General features: G+C 39.5%; 2 protein-coding genes across 2 annotated transcripts; both read left to right on the plus strand.

Annotated features, from left to right (window-relative positions):
• Positions 1-1451: 1451 nt before the first annotated feature.
• paplna (papilin a, proteoglycan-like sulfated glycoprotein) lies at positions 1452-17721 on the plus strand. The gene is made up of 19 exons (XM_042212788.1): positions 1452-1702; positions 3770-3832; positions 3914-4017; positions 6883-6943; positions 7251-7353; positions 7514-7644; positions 9312-9435; positions 9612-9692; positions 9769-9941; positions 10401-10524; positions 10628-10754; positions 12564-12768; positions 13551-13727; positions 13818-13968; positions 14184-14264; positions 15070-15268; positions 15449-15533; positions 15649-15775; positions 16321-17721. The coding sequence occupies exons 2-19, from the start codon at positions 3782-3784 to the stop codon at positions 16788-16790; spliced, it is 2574 nt and encodes an 857-aa protein (XP_042068722.1). The 5' UTR covers positions 1452-1702; positions 3770-3781; the 3' UTR covers positions 16791-17721.
• Positions 17722-18047: 326 nt separating this feature from the next.
• LOC121811811 (papilin-like) lies at positions 18048-24539 on the plus strand. The gene is made up of 8 exons (XM_042212789.1): positions 18048-18312; positions 18408-18535; positions 19291-19336; positions 19499-19645; positions 20058-20185; positions 21055-21163; positions 21590-21765; positions 22493-24539. The coding sequence occupies exons 4-8, from the start codon at positions 19536-19538 to the stop codon at positions 22669-22671; spliced, it is 702 nt and encodes a 233-aa protein (XP_042068723.1). The 5' UTR covers positions 18048-18312; positions 18408-18535; positions 19291-19336; positions 19499-19535; the 3' UTR covers positions 22672-24539.
• The last annotated feature ends 22 nt before the right edge of the window (positions 24540-24561 follow it).

The following is a 24561-nucleotide window of genomic DNA, read 5'->3' on the forward strand; positions in this document are numbered from 1 at the left end:
CACCCAAGCTGTATTTTTATGAATCCCAAACTATATAATTTTAGATGGTTGTGGAGTTTTCACATTGTGGTTGGGAAAAGAAGAAGTGGGACGGAAAAAAAAAAATCATGTTACATACTTGGAGATGTTTATAGATCTGGTTTTGCATTTAAAACCCAAAGGAAAAAAACAACAACCTTTTTGTGCTCGTATCTTCTAGTTTTAACATTTTCAGTAAGTTTTGAAAATTAAATCACCAAATTCTACAAATAGACTGTGTTTTTGTCAAGTTTGAAATCAGATTTAAGAGTTGTAGAGTTTAAAAATGTTCACCAATTTTACTGGGGCCCAAGTAACACTGGACAATGACTGATTGGACAACAAATCACCCTGGGGGACTGGAAGACACCCAGAGAGGCTTTGATACAAGACTGGGGGATTAGGTAAAGTGGCAACTTATAAAAGTTGCACAAATATATGTCAAAGTGGGGCATGTAGGTGGACTTTTAATCCACGCCAGTGTAATTTGACAAAACTGTTACAGGTATATTTACTGCTGTTAAAGCCTTGAACGTTTTGGTGCTATCAAACTACACAGGTGTCTTTTTTAGTTAGTTTTCTTCAGTCTGTTTTTCCTGTAAGAACTGTAAGAATTGGGTGATTGTAATTAAGATGATCTCTTTTTGTTTGAGTAAGCGGTCATCAAAACACTTTGTTAGACATATGTCTGTTAAATTGTTTTGCTTATGAAAAAAATGTAAAAAGAAAAAAAAAGAGGAAAAAAATCGGACTTTTGAATTATTGACAGCAGTTTTCAGTGTACATCTTGACTGATTGTGCGGTAATAAGTTGGATATCTGAAACTAAAGAAAAGGATGTGACTTTATTTTTCTATATTAGTCTACTTGGATTTCTGTTACTGCAGTTCTGAGTAACAGACCACACAACCCACAGAGAATTTAGCATAATGTACAATTTTTCTTCTGAAAAAGGAAATCTATATTTGATGTAATTATTTTTTTTTGAATGTCTTTGGCTGTTTCTCTTCTCAGGCGCAATTTCTCAAGACATAAAGAGGCAAAAGTAAAACACAAAGATTAAACCAACACATTCCTGCTGAACATACAATCCAGGGAACATTTGGGACCTATTTTCAGTTTTACAATTTGTAACTGAGCATTTAAAATAGAGCCACGACTTTGGATGATTAACTTGGTGTTACATGTTCGGTATTACATGTTCGGTGGGTACAGTGGGGGAGCATGATAATAACGCGTTTGGTTACGGCAAAGCGGGTCTTTTTCTTTTAGCGTTTGCTTGTGGGGAGCCTAGAACAAGCGAACATGCTGATTAACCCTTTTTTTTTTATTACAGTCTGAAATTAGAGATGTTGAGTAAAATGTTCCCTCCTCTGCAGTTAGGGGGGGCTGTAACCGGGTTGGATGAGCTCCTGGTTAAAAGGCGCGGTAACGACGCGGAGGAGGTTTAACCAACGGGTCTTTCTCTTCTCCTCGTAGGCTGGGCGCACGGCAGAAAGAAAGAAATAGAGAGGGAGCGAGAGGTTTCCTCCCAGATAACTTTCCTCATATATCCAGGACACTGCACCGGTAGCATCTTCAGGTCAAAACTCGGAGAGAGAGAAACCAGCTGTCAGGTCTGCTGCGCGCTGCAAGGTCCGACGGGTTGGAACTCCAAGAAAACATTATTAAACCCGCTGAACACGGTGAGGATCCAACATTATTTTACCTGACTTTACTTCAAGTTTTTAAAACTAACCTGTTCACGGTCACCGAGTCACCGATAGTGCTTTTGTAAATATCACTGAGGTACCATAGGAGGTAACATTTATTTTAATAGTATGTTTTATTAATATTATTATTATTATTATTTAATATGGAAATAGCACAAATAGGCTAAATTGTTATAATTTTCCCGGCTGATCAGGTGCCTGATGCAGAGATTCTTCACCCACAGTACAGAGGACACAAGACACTGCATGCCCTCGCTGACTGGCGAATAATTGTTAATTTGGTTGGATAAAAGCATGTAATCGCCCGAGGATAAAGGCTTTATGAGCCGGCACAATAAAAAGGGAGCGAGGCTGGAATCTCATAGGGAACTTCTAAATAGATCAGTGACCGATTATAGTCGGGATCAGTTTACAATCGCTGTTAAAACAACTAAGATTTATTAGCTTAAAACTTTAATCAATATTTGATTCTAGTGCTTTGTTTCAGGATGCATTAATATGTTGTAATACTTTTAATAAAGCTATAATATAATGATATGAAGTTTTTTTTTATTAGATGTGTTTCTGTGGGGGTATTTCTGTGTTTCTATTTATTTTCGAAAGTGCTTAATTTGGCGAGTTTATTTCTAAATTATTGTTTTTGAACTAATTTTTATAGCTGAACCCACCGAAACAAATGAAAGCAGAAATTCACGATTAATGTGGTTGTTGATGGGTGTAAAATGAATTCATTAAAAAAATAGTTAATTGTTATTAAGGTAAAAAAAGACAAACCAGCCTTGAAGCAACCCCCCCCCCCCCCAAAAAAACCCCCCAAACAAACAAAAAAACAAAACAACAATAAATAGAAATTATAAAAATGTAAATTAAACATTACAGGGTTTGGATCAGAGATTTTTATTTTATTAACTATTTTATTAACTCATTCATGAAACCAGTTACCACTCCAGTAGTAAATGACATGACAAGTTTTATGTGGAGGTGCTGGTTTCATCATCAAAGGACTGCTGCGGGTCCAGACAGAACAGCCTCAGATTAACCCCACCCAGGCCAATTACCGCATTAAGTTACTCAATTTTGTCCCTATGGCTCAGTAAGTGTTTGTGTATATATGTCTGAGACAGACCAGATGACACCCTGTATTCTCTTCACTTGGGCACGGCCATCCTTTTTGCTTTGTTTTGTGTATTTGCTGTGAAGTAACTTTCCTTTCAGTTTGGTGGTTATGGCTAAGCAGTCAGGGGTAATTTGGCAGCTACAGACAACCCCCTTCTCACTCTCAGAGAGGCAGGAAACATGCAATTTGCCCTGGAAAAAACAAAACAAACAAACAGCCTCTCCACATGCAACAAAGGAAACATTTTAGCTCAGTTAAGCAATTAAGCAATGAGATAGCAGAGGGAAATGATAAGGCTGGCGCTTGAAGTGATGGACATCTGATAAAAAGTGTTTTTCCTAAAGAGGCTTTCTTCATGTCCGCATTCTTCCTGTCACTATATGCGCATTTTGGATTGTGAATGTCCAGTTTTAACAATAACTGGAACAACAAGTCATACATTTGGTGAATATTTTTTCAATAATCACTATTTGGACCAGTGGAAAACATATTAAACTTACTGTTATAGAGGACTAAGAAAAAGAGTGCATATCTAAAGATGAGCCAGTAAATGTTTTTGCATTTTGCCAGGAAAAAAACTTTGTAAAAGTCTGTCTGTAAAACTGTCAAAGTACCCAACACTGAAGTACGAGCAGTGCAGAAGCACCACAAACTGATTTATGTACTAGGAAATTTTAGGAAATGCTGCAAGGCAACAAAAATGATGTCTACTGAGTGTCAGCCGGCAGTGTTTTGCTTAGTCTTTTCCCCTCTTCCTTAGAGCTCTGTTCTGCTTTTGTTAACCCATTTGTTGTGTGCCTAGTCAATTACTGTTTCTCTCTCACTCTTGGCTTGTTTTTGAAAAAGTTTGCTGCATGTGCAGTCATCTTTATTAGTCACAGTGACTAACTCTGGATGCCCTTTAATTCTTCTTTTTTTTCCAGGGAATAACGAGGATGCTCCTGCCTTTGGCAATCCTACAGCTGCTCCTGACTCCAGCTCTCATGGTAATTTCCCAGCTAATACAGAAAAACACTGAGAAAAAAAAAGTAATTTTGTCAAATTCTGATGTCTAATTTTGCACCCAGGGGCCCAGTGTGGATTACTGGGACTCATGGGGTCCATATGGAGAATGCAGTCGGACTTGTGGCGGGGGTGTGACTGTGAGAACTAGGCGCTGTATTACTCACAGGTAAGTCTTCTGCACATTAACTTTATCCATTTTAATGCATCTTGATGTACATAAATACATGTATAAACTTATAACACACACACACACACACAGAGTTTTTTCCTGTTTGAATAAAGCTAATTGTGAGGTTCACGGGCACAGACTGTGTATTTTTATTGTGAAAGAATGCCTTGAAGTCACGAGGATGTCGGCTTGTCTTACTTCCAAAAACACACTGCAGGGAGGGGCCCTTTAATATTAAAAGGACGTCTCTGTGTTGTGTGTTGTCGGTTGTCTGCTGAAGAGGATCAGGTGGGAGGTGAACGTTTCGAGCTGCCATTTTTTTGCTTCAGTAGTGGTTTTAAAAGTCAACATTAAATTTTAGGTTTCCTTTGCGGCACACGTGTTGTTACATTTAAGTAACACGTACAGTTTTTCCTTTAGTGTTTGGATTGGTTTTTAAAGCTACTCCTCTCACATGTGACTAATATGTAAGCATGCTCCCAGCTTTTCCTGTAAATGTTGCAGTATTGCTGGGGGCCGTCTGGCATATTGCCATTTGGAAGAAGTACTCAGATCTTTTACAGAGATACAAATATGAGAAAATTGAAGTAAATATACTATATTACACATAAAACTAGCATTCAAAATTCTACTTGGATATTGGGATTAAACTGCACTGCACATATAAAATTAAACACGCTTGTACAGTTGAGTTGAGTGCATTAAAATTCTGCATTATGATTTTTTTTAATTAGCTGTAGATTTTATTGTTAACTTACTGGCTGAAGGATTTCAGGTGTGTGACAGACTGCTGTGGCAGCACTGACGGATCATTTCATTTTGAGACAAAGAAGTGAATGCTAGGTGAACTGGCGAGAGTAAATAAGCTATAGTTGAGAATGTAGGCAGGAATGATTGTCTGTCTCTCTGTGTTAGCCTTAGATTGGCAACCTGTCCAGGGTATACCCCCGCCTCTCTCCCCTGTGTCACTTCCCCGCTTTGTTTCCTGCATTTCCGCTCTTTTTCTCCAGTGTACCTTACAAAAATAGAGAAAAAAGTCAATCTTAATATAGCCACGCTATAAATAAAACTATCAAAGAGGCTTAAAACAAAAGTCTTCCTGTAAAGTAGACGACGGAGTATCTCAGCGGCCTATAATTTAGCTTAATATACTGAATACCTTTCTAAAAACAACAAGTCTTATTTTCTTTTGCGCAGAAATATTCCCACTAGACAGGACAAGTCTGTGAGGAGCTGTTTTTAACAGGTCTAAGTACTTTGTTTTACTTCATGTGTCATATCTTGTTGCATTTACCTGACCACAAGCTGTTAGATATGTTGTTTTTATCATACAGTGTTGATATAGCTGTTTGTGCAGCTTCTGCATCTCTGTAGAAGCTTGATGGCAGTGTTTTGATGTCTGATGTCTCTTGATGCTTGTTTTCAACATGTTCGTGCAGTCAGCCAGTGAGTCAGAGCCTTATAGTGAGTCTGTAGCCCTTCTTTAGGAAAATGATGAATAATAGGGAAGAGGTCCTACCCATTGCCAGTCAGATGAACTCTGTCATATCTTGTCTGCCAGGCTTGCTGAATCACTCCTTTAAACACAGTGATTTGACAGCTCCCTCTGTGCTTTAAAGGAACTCCCACGTCTCACCATACATTCATTTTAGTAAAAAAAAAAAAAAGTACACACATTCATAAGAAAAACAAGCATGATTGGGGTTGTCATTTTGTCAGACGGGGCTATAATCAGTTTCAATTATGTGCAATCAATAATTTTGCATGAATAACTGCCACTTTTCCACATTTCTGTTTTGTATCATTTTAAACTGAAAGTAGTGTTTAATGTGCTGTTTTCCATTATTAAGTGAAAAGCCGTTGTTTTGACATGTTTTAGTTTCAGTTCAGGTGTGCTGACAGGAGCATGTCTTGTTTTACGGCTTAAGGCCAGGTACTTTTGAAGATGACTAAATCATGAATTATCAGCAGTGCTGGAATGGTGAGTGGCGAAACAGTCTGCTATCTCGCAGTTTACTGGCATGTGCACGGATGTCTGTGCAAAACTAGGGCTTAGCAATGTTGATGTTGAGGCTTCTGCTGTGCTGAGAGGTCATTTTTTAACAGGTACAGATTAAAGAGGAATGTTGTTTAATGTCAGAGCTGAAACTTGTTATTTCTGCTTGTGCAGACAGTCTCTGCTGTATTTGCATACATTCATTGCACCTACTCATTAACTGTTTTTGTCTCGCAATGAGAAGCTGTCAAGTTTTTATGAAACTTTACTTGGGAAAGATGTGAGAGAGTTTGATGGGAAGTTAAGGGCAATGACTTTATACTGGATCGTCAGCCCATTTTCAATTCAATTCAATTCAATTTTATTTATATAGCGCCAAATCACAACAACAGTTGACTCAAGGCGCTTTATATTGTAAGGCAGACCCTACAGTAATACATACAGAGAAATACCCAACAATCATATGACCCCCTATGAGCAAGCGACAGTGGGAAGGAAAAACTCCCTTTTAATAGGAAGGAACCTCCAGCAGAACCAGGCTCAGGGAGGGGCGGTTGGGGTGAGAGAAGGAAGACAGGATTATTTGTGAACATCTTCTTTTAACAGAAAGTCTGTGATACAAATTTAAATGAAGTGGTCATTAAGAAGCACAGAGCATCTAAAGCATCTAAAGAAATGTATCTATGATGTTGTGGAGTGTTTTTAAAGCATAAGGAGTAGTAGAAGCAAGGACAAAAGTCAGTCAGGAGGTCTTAGCCTCTTCTACTCTTGTGGAAATTGCTCTCACAATATCGGGCAGATCAGGGTTCATTCATAAAAGTATTACATGAAATGTCATGTTCATGTTTTATTTTATTTGCACTCAGGGAGGATGGAGGGCACAACTGTGTGGGACCAGACAAGTCATATCGGTCCTGCAACATCCAGGTGATCACATGTGAAACTAATTTGGTTTTAATGGTCAACCTTTTATTTTCATGTATACTTTTATATTTAGACCTCTAAATTTTTTTTATATATCAAAGGACTTTTTTTAAAAACACGATAACTTGATAGCAATAATCACTATGATGCACTAAAACCTAAGGCAAATCAAAGTACAAAAGTGTGTTTCTTTCTTAAAGAAGACATTGTAAATATATTTTTTGAATTTGTATTAATTCAAAATACAATACAGTAGTTATTTTAGGATTACTGACCTTTGACCTTTGCTGCATCTCCTTATTCAACTCAGGACTGTCCAGAGGGATCCAGAGATTTCCGTGAAGAGCAGTGCTCCCAGTTTGATGGGACAGATTTCCACGGGAAACGCTACAAATGGCTTCCATATTACGGAGGTCAGAAACAAAAACAAAGCTGAGAGTTTGCTTTGACAGGCCATATTATGTATACTATTGACTGAATTTTCTTGTGACATTTGCCAAGCACCGGCTATTTGTGAGCATTTGTATTTCTAAGTTCTTTAAATTGTTAAAATTAGCCTTATTTCTGTGATAGCTGAGAACCCCTGTGAGCTGAACTGCATGCCAAGAGGGGAAAACTTTTTCTACCGCCACCGCAGAGCTGTGATTGATGGTACGCCCTGTCACCCAGGGCGGACGGATATCTGTGTGGATGGAGTGTGCAGGGTAGGATGCCCCGCCAAATATTGCGCACACACTTGCACACACACAAAGAAATTAATATCTGACAGGTGACGAAAACAGAGAGGGTAGGAAGGAGGTTTATGACATCTAAATGTAATTCTATGTTTTCCAACTTGTCCTGAAACCGTAACTTTTTATTAGTCCATACTTCTTGAGAAAGAGTATTAATAATTCTAATAATAAGTATTCTTTTCTGTTGGTTATAGGTTATGTAACGCGAAATTTATTATATTATTTTAAGTGGTAAACTTTCCAAATATGAGTGTACTGTAAGTTCTTTAGTCTCAACATGCTCCTGTTGGCTTCTCCTCAGCACTTACCCCCAGGGCAATCCCTGCTGACATTTTTACCCCGAACACGAACGTGTGATTTGTATCTGGGGTTTCTATGTGGACAAGAAAACACGTGTTAAAGCAATTTATAATTGCACATAACACAGTTATATGCAGTCGTAATAGCTACATGCAGTGGTTAACGCACAAAAACACACAAAAGATCCCTGGTTTGAGAGCCAGCCTCAATGGGGAGCAAGCTAGTCTACTCCTAGTGTTGGCCCAAGCCTGGATAAATGGGAGGGTGGTGTCAAATAAAATATGAAAATCCATCCGCTGTAGTGACCTCTTGGGAAACAAGGAGACAGCTAAAAGTACTCCTTGAACTAATGTACTAAATGTAATGTACTAAAAGTACATTACCTTATATTTGCATGCAGAATACGTAGTGTCCAGCAGAGGTCAAAATCTATTTGGGAAAACATGATTGATAAAAATATATTGGTTGCAATTTAATAAATGTGTGCATGAACATTTCAATGATAAAGTTAACTAAGTTGCAAGGCACATATTTTGTAGTTCTGCTCTCTGCCCTGCAGGTGGCAGCTCAAATACCATACAGTATGTATAACATATGCAATTTGGTGTTTACCACACATTAAAGGAATGTGAAGAGCTGTAGAGGTCTTATTTAAAAAATGCAACACATAGCCTGATATGAGTTGCCAGTTAGGTCTAATGATTTGATTAGTCTGCCCATCCATGATTTGGGGTTTGACGACTTCAAATCTTGGAGTGCAGCATCACTTCGTTAATCAGAGAGGACACAATCAGTGGAGCTGAGCAGCAGGATGAAAGATTAGCTTCACTCTGTATAACATCAAACACTTCTGCTCTTGTTCTTTTCTCATGCAATTATTGCTGCAACTTTTTCCTCATGAGTAAACCTCGTCAATTTAACCTCTGACTTCATGTCTCTATCACCTTCCCTGAAGGGAACAGCTGTCCCAAATCCACTCTTTTCTCGGGTCTTTATTTATTTATTTTCAATTATTTCACCTCCAACCATGTTTTTCTTCGAACTACACGTTTCACAGAAATAATGTTTTAGCACATATATTCTCGGGAGATGATTTCTAATCTCTCTCTATTATAGTGGAGCAGTGACTTTGACAGTTGTCATACAAAGACAGGAATTTTACAAGATGAACACATCAGATTTTTATTAAGATCAAGATTTAAAGTTTTTAAATGATGTTATTTGTGCTTGTTTATATCTGCAGAAGACAACCTAAATGACACAGAATACAGGTTGAGGTGAACTGTGGTTTTCATCTTCTTTTTTGATCATTTTTCCCCAACTTTTCCTTTCCTCAGCGTATGGGCTGCGACAACATGCTGGAGTCTCCTCAGCAGGAGGACCCCTGTCTGCAGTGCGGGGGTAACGGCCAGTCCTGCTACCGCGTCAAGAACAGCTTCACTGCCCGCGACCTGCCAACCGGTATGATTCATATTATAATTTGGTCACGCTTACTCCCAAATGATCTGCCATATGATATATGTACCCAACATGTACCTGATAAATGTCATAAATCATCATCATCTAAATATGTGTCATTTAAATCCTCTCCTGAAGTTTAAACCTCAGTTTCTTCTTTTTTGCCACTTTTATTTCAGGCTACAACCAGATGTTCATCATCCCCGTTGGAGCCACCACCATCAGCATCAGAGAGACACATGCCACACGTAACTACCTTGGTAAGTGTGTGTCAGACCTTTTAGAAAACACACTACAAGATAATCAAAATAATTGACATTTACAACTTCTTTACAGCTATCAAGAATCTACGTGGAGAGTACTATCTCAATGGCCACTGGGTAATTGAGTTTTCCAGAGCCACACCTATTGGCGGCACCATGCTGTACTACCAGAGAGGAGCTGAGGGCGACAGTGTCCCTGAAACCATCATCGGCCGTGGCCCCACCACTGAACCACTTGTTGTTGAGGTAAAAAAACAAATGACCATTCATGATCAAATAGACTTCACAGGGTTATAAATATGAAATTGTAGAATGCACTCCACACACACAATGGTTGTGCTCACAGGTGTCAAGTTTGTTTTGGTTCTTATACAACGACCCACGGTCTGGTCTGCACTGGTCTCAGCTTTCCATCCTCCCCTCTCTCGTCTCCTGCCTCACTAAAAGGGGAAAAAGACTGTCATCAGTCCAAATGCCACCAGCTGTGTTCTCACCTGCCTCGCTGGCACTGCCCCGTTGAGCTCCCTCCCCTGCAGCTGAGCCAGGGACCACACCTCCGCCACAGAAATATATGAGAAACATTTCCAGAGAAGAGAAACATTTAGTTTCTTCGTGCCATAAGTGTTTGTTTAAAATTTTAAACTTAAGGTAGCGTTTTGGATGTGTGGATAAAAGTAGGAGTTTAAATTAACCCTGTCCCCTCAGCTGATCAGCCAGGAGCCCAATCAGGGAGTGGAATATGAATACTACCTTCCAAATGGACGCTCCAGAGAGGGCTACTACTGGAGCTATGGATCCTGGTCTGCTTGCAGCAAAGAGTGTGGATCAGGTTCGACTGCAACTTTTATTTGCTGCCAGCATAATTTAATTTAAAATGTTTTAAACATCCTTGTTTTTGGACAGTATAATAGCTCCATACCTTCCTTTATCAGGCTACCAGTCTCGTTTGGTTTTCTGTTCAATCGACAATGAGGCCTATCCTGACTATCTCTGTGCTTCTCTGCCGAGGCCACAGAGCAACCGTACATGCAACCCTCAACCATGCCCACAAATCCGCAGGTAAGTAATGCTTAAACTTCTCAAATGAAATGTGTTATTTCAGTAAATGCAAGCTAAATTTTAGACGTTTCCAGAGTTTACTTTGCTCCACTCTGAATGAATGAATTTAAAGAGTACCATAAATAACTCCCAGAGCAGCATTTTGACTGTTGTTGGTATGTTATGCCTGTCTGAAAGGATGGCGTACCTGTATTCACCACAGTTGTTGAGATCCTCAAAGAGGCCTAGAGCCTCTGTGTTCAGGTAACCCATGTTCAGCGGTCGTAGAGGAGTTTTAGGTGACTGCAAACACAGGGGGAAGATCTAAATAATTAAACACTTTCACTTATTTCCTTGAAAAGATTCTTTTATTAGCTCTGTTAGATCATTTCCATACTTTCTGTCAAACAAACACTTTTACAACGAATCATTTTTGGCTACTTGTCCCTAAAATTGGGCTGAAAATATCAAAAATGACCAGAAATGTTATAAATGTTGATTGAAAGCGCGATCTTTCCCCCTTTAGAAGTGTTTGACTCTAGTCGAGTCCGTCTTTAGTGCCAAGTCTGTTCTGTCCATGTGAAATAAGGATGAAGGCATGGGGCAACTGTCCAGCTCAGAGATCTCTTTTCAACCTTTTAATGACCCTCATTTACCTTAGACAACATCCAGCACTTTGTAAAGTGAGTGATGGATGATTGGATGTAGCATTCCCCCCCCAAAGAGCCAACTCTTCTTTAACCTTTAAGCTGTGGCACCTGTGTCTGATTCCTGAGCTGGGCTGCTGCCTGATCTCTTCAGCAAACTGTAAAGCTCTCTGTTCCTGTTTGTAGCCAATGTGTTGTGAGGCGCTTAGAGGTTAAAGATCGTCATGCCGTGGGTGTTGGGGATTGTGTACTTTTCAGGCTGGGACACGGCAGTAGTGCTAAGTAGTAAATAGTCGCTTTAGTCTATGACTTTCTGGTATTTCCTGCTTTCTTTTCTTTCATGCTGCTGCAGCTTAGAAACCTGAGATGTTTATGTAGCTCAAGTGACTCTAACTGCACCCTCAGTATCCATTAAAGTTAACACCTAAAGCCAGAATCAGTAGATGCTTAATTTGCGGAGATGCGGGGAATTAAATGCCGTTTATTGCTGCTTTCACTTCTGCCTATGCTTCTAGTAGCTGGTGTCTCGACGTCTGTCTCTAAAAGTGTTGTTATCAGTGTGTATGTGTCCAGGAGTTTAGTAGTTTTTCTAGCTGCATGTGAGAGGCTTTGTTCAAACAGCAGCGCAGCCTTTTAAAGGCATTCGAAGGTTTCATTCCAAACAGCGATTTGCATCAAATATGAAATAATTATTGAATTTGTCAGTCAAAAAAAAAAAAAAAAAATGCTGATATGTTAACACAAATGGGTCATAGGTCAAGTTATTCTGCTCATTTAAAAAAAAAAAACAGTAAAATAAATGTCTTTGTATTTCTCACTGCTGAAAATTATAACGCTTCTTTCCCGTATTAGTTTATCCATGCATCCAGCCAAAAATAACATTTAAAATATATACATAATCTACTAAAGATTTTATGGAAGACTATGTCCCAGGTCAGGTACTGACGAAGAAATGTTTACGTTATAGTTAAAGTAAAATGTAAAAAACCGGCTCTGAAGAGCATTGAAGTCAAACTGGACAGTATTTGTTCAACTCATTTGTTTTTCCTGATTTTGGAACGAAACTCTTCCCATCACTCCTCTCTTGGCTGAAGCTGCGTATGCTGTATGGTCAGCTGTACAGTGTCTATATCAGCAGCAAAGAGACTGACTCCTGTTTCTTGTCTTTTGGTGGTTTTCTCAGCTGGCAAACTGGGGAGTGGAACACCTGCTCAGTTACCTGTGGTGGAGGCTCTCAGGTGCGCAGTGTGCAGTGTGTTTCCAATGATGTCTCGGGACCCCGCGTGGTGGAGGATGCCGTTTGTGCTGCTTACGCTGACGCTCCTCCTTCTCTGCAGACCTGCAACATGCAGAAATGTGCTGAGTACCATGTGACTGGCTGGAGTGCGGTGAGCAAACTGTAGAACTCTATTTAAATCCTGGTAAAAGACTTTACAAATAAGTTAAATAAAGAAAAAATACAACCAGCACACAGTAAAAATGTGGGAAAGGATATCAAGAAATTTGAACTTTAAGAGCATTCACATTTATCAAGAGAATTTCTGACAGTTTCTGGCCGTTGTGTCAATTACTTTGGAAAAAAAATAGGCTGCATACTTAAAAGCCTCTGGCCTCTGACTCTGGGAATAAATGTAATATATTGTGAGAGTGAAGATGGTATTAATTGCAGTCCCTAAACCAGCCTAAACAAAGATTTATACATAAATAATATGTTAATCCAACTAACTACAAAGCAGAGAAGCTGGTTTTTGCTTTACTGAGCTATAATAAACACTGGTATCTAATCTACACTCTGTTAGAGTAATTTGTGTCTAGAAAAAAGTGGCTTACCTCAACTCAGTTCAGTTCAGTTTTTTAATATAGCACCAAATCACCAAAACACAGACCTCAAAGCACTCTCTACTGTAAGATGCCATAGTATTCTGGAAACAGCCCTCTATGAGCAAACCTTGGCGATGTTGGGAAGCAAATACTCCCTCTTCACAGGAAGAAACCTCAGATCAGATCGAAAGTCCTAAATGTAAAATTACATGATAAGCACATTTGACTATAAGGTTAAAATACCACACAAACATGTAAGGTTGGGTTATATTTAAAATTTTTCATCTTTCTTGGGTCTTTATAAAAAAGCGTAATCGATGCACTTGATATATAATCCTTGTGTTTGCAGTGCTCAGTGACCTGTGGTTCAGGTCAGCAGACCAGAGAAGTGACCTGTATGGGTTCAGATGGTACGAGGCTGGATGAAACATCCTGCAGTGCTTTGCTACGCCCGGCCGCTGTCCAACGATGTGAGATGGCCCCCTGCCCCCAACAGATCAGCTGGCACGTAGGAGATTGGGGACTGGTAAACCTGATGCACACATGCAACCAAACAAGGACTCATAAATGTAGTTATAGCAGCCGTATGGGTGAAAAACTCTCCATTTTCCTGCAGTGCTCTAAGAGTTGTGGATCTGGCTCACGAGAGCGCCAGGTGATCTGCTCTGATCAGGGGAGGAATCTGTACCCTGTGGACCAGTGTAACACCCAGCCCAAACCACTCACAGTGGAGCGCTGCAACACCCAGCCCTGTTACAGCCCACAGGGTGAGCAAATGCTAACTAAGCAAATAAACAATACACCTGTTGTTATTTTATTTCTCAAGTTAAGTTGTTAAATTTCCATTTACTTAATAGACTGCATTCTATAAATACCACGTGCAAAATTAAATTTAACATTTTGTGACTGCTGCCAGTCTTCAGTTAAGTTGCAATTGCATGCTTACACTGTTCTGCGTTTGTTTTATCCACACTTTGTGCAGTCGTCCCCAGCATTCAGGACCCACGGGGACATGACAACACTCAGATTGGCTTCCAGCCTTATGTGCCAGATCACGCAACAGGTTAGACTCTACCTCTCAAAGACATCTCATAATCACATCAGCATTGAAAATAAGCTAGTACGTAAGCATTTTTAGCTACGTAGTTACTCAGAAAGTAAACAAAAAACCACTGAAAAAGCCCAATGTGACATCACCAAGGTAACATCTTGTCAGCCAGTTATTAACAATTAAAACTACCAAAACATACAATCTTCTTATTATGGTTGGAGCATTAAAAGCTAATTGTAGGTGTGATTGCCCTGCTGTTGCTCAGCATCCCCTCTTCTCTGCTGATATAACTTCTGTCACTTTGTCCCCAGCAACCCCTCCACCCCCCTTCATCCCCATTCAGCCTGTCCCAGCACTAATTATCTGGGCCTGATTGACATGTTTTTATGGTTCCATGGTCATTGTTGGCCTGATTAAAATATTTCTGAAGCACTGAAGTGTGCTAGTGCTGGCAGTGGCGTTTTTGGCATGTTCAGCATCATGTGCTATCCCAGTGGTCAGGAATTTTAAGTTTGACGTCTTGTGTGTTTATTTTCCTTCAGATTGTTATGTCAGATTGCTGATCATCATTTCTTTTATAAATTCCTCTGCTTTGTTAGTCCATAAACAAAAGGAGTATGGATTTTTTTGTTCTTCAGCATCCTGTACAGACTCACTGTGTGGTCTCAAACACAATGACAGACTCTATTGTTTATTCAACCGATGTGTGAACGTCCCTATTGCTTGTATGGTGTTGTCTTGTGAACCATGGTGAACTATGGGGTCTGTTTTGCATGTACAATGCGTGAATTCACCACTCACTTGGCTTTGCCTGTAGCCCGCAGGCCTGAGACAAGAGATCCAACCCAGACGAATACAGTCTACGACCCTCACAGCTCCGCCCCGGCTCTCCACTGCAGCCAGTCTTATTATGGCTGCTGCTCAGATGGGCATACTTCAGCCAGAGGCCCCCAGGGTCTGGGTTGCCCATCAGCTCCAGCTCCCTCTCCTGTCCCAACATCCTGCATTCAGACCAGGTATCCACCTGCACTCTGTTATTGCACTGCAGTTGAGGTCATATGCAGAGCCTTTTTTTTTTTTTTTTTTTAAGGTTGCTGACTTGGTTACTAACCAGGGACTATGTGGCATTATACATGACCAGAAGCTCAAACTTTTAATACCAACTGTTCTTGCTCTCTTCCTGTTCTGTGTGTCAGTTATGGCTGCTGTGAAGATGGTGTGACGGCTGCTCAGGGCCCCAATAAGGAAGGCTGTGCGGAGTATGTGAACCCTGCACCAACTGTAAGCAAAAGCACACAAAAGTCTGAATGAATGAATCAAACATTAGTCAAATGTCAGTCAAATTCTTTAAAGAATGAGAAAATATTGCCTTATTTCATGTGTCATGCCTTTTCAGGTTACACCTTCTCTCCCTACTGAGAATGCAGTAGAATGCCGCACCACCACCTATGGCTGCTGCTATGACCGCACCACACCTGCAGGAGGACCCAATGGGGAGGGCTGCCCCAATCCTCCTAATTATAGTAAGTTTTCTAAACTCAATGAAGAGAAATCTTTTTTTATTTTTTATATTATTTCCAGTTAAGATATAATTTTGTGCTGTTGGTTACTGAGTTACTCCAATTTAGAGGTCACTCTAACAGTCGCTTTTATCCAGTTGATCTAGATCACCTGCATCTCATGGGCATGATTGATATCATGGCCATGATGGTGTTGTAGCAATTGGCAGTAATAATATGAGAAGAAATAATCAGACAGAGAAACAAAAAATGGTATGCAGCAGAGGACACTTACTGAGTACAAAACATGGGAGTTGTTTTTCATGTTTACTCCTCAGGCCCCATAGTGCTGTAGTAAGAAAACCGACTATAAACAAATATGTGACTGCAGTAAACTGTAATATTTTAGTAGTAATACTGAACACAAACATTCAAATTATACTTGATAAAAATACTATAATGTTGTTTTTCCTCTGTATTTGCACAATACATCTATGCAAGACAGCGCTGTTTGAGAAAATGCTTGACAATGACAAACAGCTGATCTGCATTGTGTTGTCTTTGTGCAGTTGAGCGATCAATCTGCTCCCTGCCCCGTGCTGCTGGCTCCTGCAGCAGTTGGGTGTCCCGGTACCACTTCGATGTCATCTCCTCCAAATGTGTGCACTTCTGGTATGGAGGATGCCACGGCAACAGCAATAACTTCATGACCCTAGCAGAGTGCCAACGGGCATGTCCACGACCTGCACCCAGCCGGCAGGCCCCGCAGCCTGCAGCTCCCTCTGGAGAGTCTACAAGAACCGCGGCTGGAGAACACAGCACGACTGGAGCAGAGACCTCAGCTGGAAGAGGATCTAGAACGGATGGGCGGTCACGCAACATGGGGAGGATTTTCATAGTCCAGCGTGGCTCGACCAGCAGCACCAGCAGACAGGCTACAAGCGCAGCCACTAATGCCCACAGAGGTAGAGTCTACCTGCGGGTACGCCGGCCTTCACATGGCACAGCTGCACAGCACACCGGCCCAGCTGCGAGGTAAGACTCCAAAGACCCAGGGAGAGCAGTGAAAAGCTAACCCTACCCGATCCAACCCCACTTCTACCACTACTGGCCTCGTAATGCTGTTCAGAGCCTTCTAATTCATGCTGAAGGAGCCCCAGTTCACTCTACTCTGCAGGGCCAAAGAGTGTGCTATAGGAGATGGAAATGCAATCAAAAGACAAATCATGTGCCTCATTCACCCATCCTGGAAATATGACGGTGGAGCTGAAGCAACCAAAAATCATATATAAGCAAATTATATTTTATGCAATCCAAATTTTTTTTTTAACTTTCTTTAGTAAAGTCTATCAGGGAACAAAACAGAGAACATAGCTTACTTAGTCTTACCCTCCATGTGGTTAAGCTCTCTTTCTGACACAGCAGATGGAGGGTGTGTCATTTTCCTGTAACATCTGGTGTAACAAAGCACACCTCTGACCACACCCAACCTCACCCACAAGTAAATCAGGCTGTGTGCTTTCCAGCCTGGTGTTGAGTTTCAACAACCTTTCCCATTTTTCCTGGATTTTGTTCAACAAAATACTTAATGTACTGTGCTTCTGTGTAACATGCCGTCTTTGTAGACTCTTTCGATGTTCATATAATCTAAACTCTTGCTTTAAAATGAAGCCACAGCTCTTTCCAGCTCCACAGATTTTCACTCTCACGCCTGCTTATGTCGCAACACCTCATTTCTTCCTTTAACCTCAACCAAATCAAGAAGAAGTCACCAGACCTCACACACCTTATATGGACATCAACGCTGTTTAATGCTTCTGGGACTCACTGCTCTCTGTCAGTCATTATTGTTGGTGCTTATTTGTGCATGCTACCTCTCTGTGTCAGTAACCACCATCACGTCTGTGCTTTGGTGTCTTCACCTAAATGTCATGAAATCAAACTAATAAAAATTCTGCTGTGATAATTCAGTCATCCTATGTGTGTGGTCCCTAAATCTCTCTTTCTTGTTTAGATGGTATTAGATTTAGATTTCTTTAGTGGTGTTTGGGTATTTTACATGAAAGGTGTCCTTGTCTCTTTTGTATGTTCGTAGTATTTTGTATTTGGGTTTTTTTGCACCTTTTGTCTCGTCACTTTTTGGGCTGCATGTGGATTTCTCTTCTCTGAGCTTTATCTGACAAACTCTTAAAGCCAGGTTGTGGGCGCTCTTTATGCTTGCTTTGGTAGCTGCTGATAAAAGTACCAACAGTGGAGCATAAAGTGACTTTTTTTTTTTTTTTTTTTTTCTCTTCCAAATGTCTCTTCCTTTGTCCTTTTTCCTTTCACATTTCCTTTTTCCTGTTCTCTTCTCCTTTGTTTTCCTTCTGTTTCCTTTCCTTTTATCACTCCCTATTCTTCAGCTTGACTCTGGGGGGAGTAACGATTGATAAGACCGACCCATCCACAGTCGAGGCTTTAGTTGGCCAAACAGTTGTGCTGCCCTGCCGAGTCAGCCCTCCACCTTCCTCCACCGTTGTCGTGGAGTGGAGGAGGGATGGTATACCTCTATCAACTCACAGGTATGTAGAGAAACGTACTCGGTGACTTAATTTACATTAAAGTTGTTTTTCCTGTTGCTATTTTTATTTATATCTATCTTTTTAATTACATTTAGGCATCACCAACAGCCCAATGGCTCTCTGTTAGTAGGTCCCGTCTCTAAGCTGGACTCTGGCTGGTTCCTGTGTGTGGCCACTCGAGAACGAGAGAGAGACCACCGCTACATTTACCTGGCTGTCTCAGGTAATTACATTTCAGCCACAACCTCTATGGTCAAAACAAGACTGGTAGGTTCACTTGCAGATAATTATATCTGAAGTTAAGTAAGTTAAGATACAAAGCAGTGGAAGAATTTGGGAAAACATTACTATGACAGTCCAAACAAACTGATATATGGGACATGATCTGAATTACATATTCTTATAGTTGATGTCAGTGACTTTTGCTGACAAAGGGGAAATGGCATATTTTGGAAGAGGCTCAGAGTGATAAAGATCTTTTAATCGATCAATTCAAGCCTGGGAAAAGTAAAATCGACCTGAAGAAATGTTTCAAAATTCCTATAGAGGGGTCTCAGATGGTCTCAATTGAGAATCTGTGTGAAATTACATCCTATATATACTATAGAGTCTGTGTGAATGTAACATTTTGCTTCAATAAAAAGACAAAAGTTGTAAAAATTTGCGCCTGATTGTAAAGGGGTCAGTTGGGAGGCTGATTTTTCATGGAATGACGTTCTCACACCCTGATATACAATCAGCTAATTGGGGCTGGATTCGGTCAAACTGCTAATTTGACCGACTTTGACCCCAATTAGTCTGTCACATGAACATGTAGAAAGTTTGGGGTAAAGCTCTGATGTCATAGGTTGTGTCAGAACATGCTGATCTTGCAAAGTCACTTGGTGTTTATGCAATGACATTGTGCAAGTGCTCACTCTGTGTGTTGAATTGTTTGCGAGCATTCATATGTGCTTGTGTTTGTGTATTCGGCCACAGAGGGACCATCTTCTACCTCGCTTCCCAGAGACGGTCCATTTGCAAGGTGAGAAGAATATCTGTGGATCTGTGCGCCTGAAGATGGTTATTCACGGTTTCTGGAGATATTAAGAGCTCAGGCACATGGAAACCTCAGTATTCTGATTTATTTCTAACAGTATAAATGAATCACTTCACATTGTCTTTGCTTCCCTGTAATTTCTGTCAGGTTCAGTATTGAGCGCTCAAGCTCAGCCCAGGTGGAAATGCGAGCAGGACAAACTGCCAGACTGCCCTGCACTGTTGTCCCCTCTTCAGCTCGGCAGTCTGTCAGCATTGGGTGGACTAAAGATGGACAGCTAATCAGTGATCCCAGGTAATAATTGAAGACATTCAGAAATTTATGAACCCTTTATTAAAAACATTGCTAGCAGTGAAAGTTCTTTGATTTTATTCACCGGTCTTACTTCTTACTATTACTATTAGTATTTTTATTTTTGAGATCTATTACCGCTGTGATGTCAGTTAGCATAGCTCAGTTATTTAGTCCACTTTATATATAAATTTGATTCAAGCTGAACTTTGGAGTCTAAAGAAAATTACCTGATCTGTCTTTATCCATGTGAGATTGTTTTATTATCCAAGAGATACTATTAAAGCCAGCTTGGTATAAATTGCCCTGGTTTGCCTGTTAGGGTCTCGGTACTTTATCATTTTAAACCATAAAAACGAGTCATTTACGAAGAAGTCGGTGTAAACTGAGGTCCTGTCTGATGGCTGTGCTGCAGGTTTACTCAGCATTCAGATGGCACCCTCATCATCGGCCCTCTGAAGTCTGATGACTCTGGTGTCTACACATGTACAGCCTCCAACCAGCAGCAGCTGGAGCAGCGACAGCTGCAGCTCAGAGTCCAGCGTGAGTTTTATTCATAGCCTCATCATTTTTTTTTTAAACATGTACCATTTGGATGCTTGTGTGCAATAGGTAGCTTATCAAACTCAGAAGGGAAATTATGATTGTAAGACTGAAACCCGAGGCTGCAGTTTCAGATAATCACCAGCAGAGATCAGTAAATGTCACTGACTGCCTGATTCTCTCTCTGCTTGCACTGTTCAAATACAATGAACAGCGCTGAAATAGTGTATGAGTGTGTGTTAATAGACATAAACTGTAGTAGAAATCTCATAGAAATATATTAACTAAATTACTATTAAACTAAACTAAATTATTATTATTTTATTATCCAAAACCATATTTTAAGTCTAACACATATTGTAAACACTAATCCAGTTTATATGATCCAGACCATGAACATTATTTATGAATTTACATTCCTAAGATTTTACAGCTGAGTTGATCACATAATAAAGAAATTTATTTCTCTGTCAGACCAATAAACTTGTGAAATAAGTGTTATGAGGAAGTAGGGCTGTGTAGTTCATTTAAAATCAACAATTATATATCAGATAGTAAACAAATATAAAACTGGAGTTTGATTATTATTGCTTATGAAACATTCCTTTATTGTTAATAATTTGCTTAAATGTTTTGGTCTTTTGGTTGTTTAGAATATGGACTGTACAAAGGGTGGGTGTAATAGCTAAGCTGTTTTTTTTCTGTTTAATTTAAGTATTTGTTGACCAATTTTATTTTGGGGTATTGTTGTTGTTATTGCCTTTAAAAAAATATTTTACCCATAGGGCAACACCCAGGATAAAACTGTAAAAACTGAATATGAGAAAAATGTGACATTAGTGATCTTTTCTCTTGGTTTCTTTGTCCAGCTGATCTGAAAATCACAACAGCTCCCAATAACATCCAAGTGTCAGAAGGCAGCACGGGCATGCTTCCCTGTGTGGTGTCAGGAGACAACGTCAATATAGGCTGGTCAAGGTGAAAAATGACATTGTTATTACTTTATTAGACATCATTAAGAATAAGTGGAAGAGATGCATGAAACATCTGTTAAACTGTCTGATTTTAGGTTATATAGCATTCAAAAAGAATCCCCAATAAAAGTAAAAATGACCCAAAAATACACCCTATAACTTTAATGACTTAAATGTTAAATAAGGTGATATTTGTCTACAAAAAAATATATAAATCCAGTTCTTGTTGTCATCAACACTGACATTATTTACACTTTCATGGCCCTAAAATCCAGAAATAAAGCCATGAGTTGTATTTCTGTTACTTGCAGTTACAGAGCACGCATGCATTAATATACGCATTAAAAAGAGTGAACTGATTTTTAATTTAAGTGCCTATTGAATGCATTTAAATAATGTACCTAAACCTTGTTGCTCTATTTAAATACAGAAATGGTGTACCGGTGCGTCCAGATGGGCGCAACATCCTCTTGTCTTCTGACGGCAGCCTGATCCTTAATAATGTCAAGCCTTCTGATCAGGGCACGTACACCTGCAACGCTTACACCGGCATTTACTCTGTGAGCGCCACAGCTGAAATAAAGGTCATTAAAGAAACCCAGCAAGGTGAGAACGCTAAATCAGCTCAGACCTGTTATCTGCACTGCAGAGGGAAAGTAGAAAACTGAACTTGGAACTGATTTATTTATTCGCCACGATGTCATCATGTATTTATTTATTTATTTATTTTAGCTTGAGTTTAAACAATGATTTTGCTTTAACCCTTTAAAGTCAAGTGTATCATATTTTATATGTGAGTGACTTTGAGTTCTTTAGATTTCTACATCACCAGTGTGAGTTTTCCTCCTGAAAAAACAACAACAAACTGCACGGTACATTTTTAAGAAATCAATTGCAGAAAAATGACTGAATATTATCTACATTTTAACAGATTTAAATGATTTAAATTAATTTGATATATGCAAATTAATATTTAATAAATTTTTATTTCATCATAAGCACGCCACTTAAAAAGAAATTGAATTTTCTGGCAAATATTTCATGGCTCAGGCTTTACATTTTAATGTTGTGGGTTTTTTAATTTTTTTTTTAAAATTTTTTTTTTTTAGCTTTTTTGGAAGTATTTAAAGATCCACAAAGGATCAAAGCAAAAAAAAAAAAAAAATTAAAAGATTTAACAATACATTTTTATACAACATAAACAAGACAGCTGTTTAATGCAGAGAACAATTACAAATAAAGTGTAGAACCATAAAAAGTGTTATATGTAGCTTGATTAATCTGTTGTACTTATATTTATGTGATTCTGACCCTGTCCACTGTGCCGCTGCAGACGCTGACGTCCCGCCAGAATGTGTGGACTACCCTGAGCTTGCCAACTGTGAGCTGATAGTTTACGCCCGACTTTGCTCCAACTCATACTACTCCAGTTTCTGTTGTGCCAGCTGCACCAGGCATTCACAGAAGAAACGACAGGTTTGGTCGACCAGGTTAAAGCCACAGAGGGTGTAAAAACTATGTGATGTGTGGTGGTGGACACTGGGGTGGGATCTGAATTCCCATTTAGATTCTAAAAAAACTCGAGCTGTCGACTACGAGCTGCTGCATTTGCCAAAAGGACTCAAAAAACCCTGAGCAGATTGTACAGAAATGTATTTCAATATTGCAATCTTAAAAAAGGGACGGATCACTGTAGATGCACAGTAGTTAAAGCTACAAAGTAAGTGGTGTTCAGGGAATCTTATGGAACGATAAAAGATGGGCCTTAAAATATAACGTAAACCTGTAAAGTCTGAATGTGATGAGACGATGAACTCGTTCTTACTCTGCCACACCTTTTAAAATGAGTTATGCTCTCACTTGATCTATATATTCTCTGTTTTTTTGAGAATCGTGATGATAATAACTCTTATATATGTTATTAAAAAAGCTGAAATTACTTTTTTCATGCCAGTAAATCACTGATACAAGGCTGCACTCATTGCTGCTTCTGTATCATATAATGAAACTCTACAAGACTTTTCCACTATTTTTTTATTTCTATGTAATTATTTGACAATAAAGGTCATATTTTGATAAAAACTTTGGTTTACTTCAATGACTGTACGTTATACACGTGTGCTGAATTGTTCCAGTTTCTACCACAAGGTGTCGCCCAACATGAGAAGCACAGTTTCTCATTCACTTGATGGAAACTGAATATGAACATAACTGAACCTTCACTGGAAAATAATTCAGTGACATCTCTAAATTTATTAGAGATGTTTTTCCACTGCATATTGCAGTATCTATTCCAACCGTCAAGTCAAGCAATGTCTAACAGTAAGAATAAACATTTGTAACATCTCTCAGCAATCAGCTTTTTTTGCTCTTGTGTTGTTTTCATAAACATAATTTAACCACTTACGTTCTAGCTTTAAGATGGATTTGCTGGCTCTACAAACAAAACAATCTTTAGCTAACAGTCAGTATTTAATCTCCTGGCCGTGGTGTATATTTGTGGAACGTTCTCCTTATATCTTTAATATTTTTTAGTACAGTTGTGAGCTATAGTATGGCAGACAGACAATAAACGGTATAGTGCAATATATTACTTAATGTAGCCATTAAGTAAAATAAAACTCATTGTTTAATAATCTTTATATTTACAGTTCAGGTCCAAGGCTTTGCACATTAGGATGTTATAAAAAATAATCTGGCCCTTTCCCTAAGATTATGGAAACACAACCTCAGACAAACATCAGGTTATGTCATGTTATTATTTAACAAAAAGTGAGCCAACATGAAGAGGTCATTTGTGAACTGATCAATTGCAAGTGTGAGCTTCTTTATAAATGCAGACATTTAGGAAGCTTGCTGGTCTGGAGTGTTCTGGTGCTGATCTGAGACAAGCAACTGTTGCTGCCCTTCAGTTTGGGAAAATGTATGAGGTTCTTTACAGACAATCTGAAATCCATCTCGCTACAGTGACGAGACAAAACATTTGCCAATCTTCCCAGCAGTGGAAGTCCCAGCAACTTGACTCCAAGATCATTCTGTATTACAAAGAGAAACTGGGGGGAAAAAGAGCTTCATTTCAGACTCTACAGGCCTCAGTTAGCAGGTTAAATGTAAAGTTCATGACAGTTTAATGAGAGTAAGACAGAATAAGTATACCATATTTTGAAGAGCTACTAGGAGAAAGCCTCTTCTCTCTAAAAACAACATGGCAGCATGGCTTAGGTTTGCAACGTTCAACTTGAACCAACTGCACAGCACTGGAATGCGCAGGATCACTGTTAAGAGATGTACTCTAAAACACTTCTTCAGTAGAGAATCAGAGAAGAGAAACACGCAGAACTTCTTGCTAGCAAGGGCAGCCTCCAGAACTGAGACTCGCGCTGAGAAACTGCCCCGGTCTTT

The sequence above is a fragment of the Haplochromis burtoni genome, unplaced genomic scaffold, assembly GCF_018398535.1.
Source record: "Haplochromis burtoni strain Fernald_Lab_line unplaced genomic scaffold, NCSU_Asbu1 Contig_393, whole genome shotgun sequence".
Taxonomy (NCBI): Eukaryota; Metazoa; Chordata; class Actinopteri; order Cichliformes; family Cichlidae; genus Haplochromis; species Haplochromis burtoni.

Excerpts from the sequence above, each read along its gene's own strand:
- paplna (XM_042212788.1), top strand. The coding sequence starts at position 3,782 with ATGCTCCTGCCTTTGGCAATCCTACAGCTGCTCCTGACTCCAGCTCTC. Across the intron at positions 4,018-6,882 it reads AGGCGCTGTATTACTCACAG|GGAGGATGGAGGGCACAACT; the intron begins GTAAGTCTTCTG and ends ATTTGCACTCAG. Across the intron at positions 6,944-7,250 it reads ATCGGTCCTGCAACATCCAG|GACTGTCCAGAGGGATCCAG; the intron begins GTGATCACATGT and ends TATTCAACTCAG.
- LOC121811811 (XM_042212789.1), top strand. The coding sequence starts at position 19,536 with ATGCGAGCAGGACAAACTGCCAGACTGCCCTGCACTGTTGTCCCCTCT. Across the intron at positions 20,186-21,054 it reads GCTGCAGCTCAGAGTCCAGC|CTGATCTGAAAATCACAACA; the intron begins GTGAGTTTTATT and ends TTCTTTGTCCAG. Across the intron at positions 21,766-22,492 it reads CATTAAAGAAACCCAGCAAG|ACGCTGACGTCCCGCCAGAA; the intron begins GTGAGAACGCTA and ends GTGCCGCTGCAG.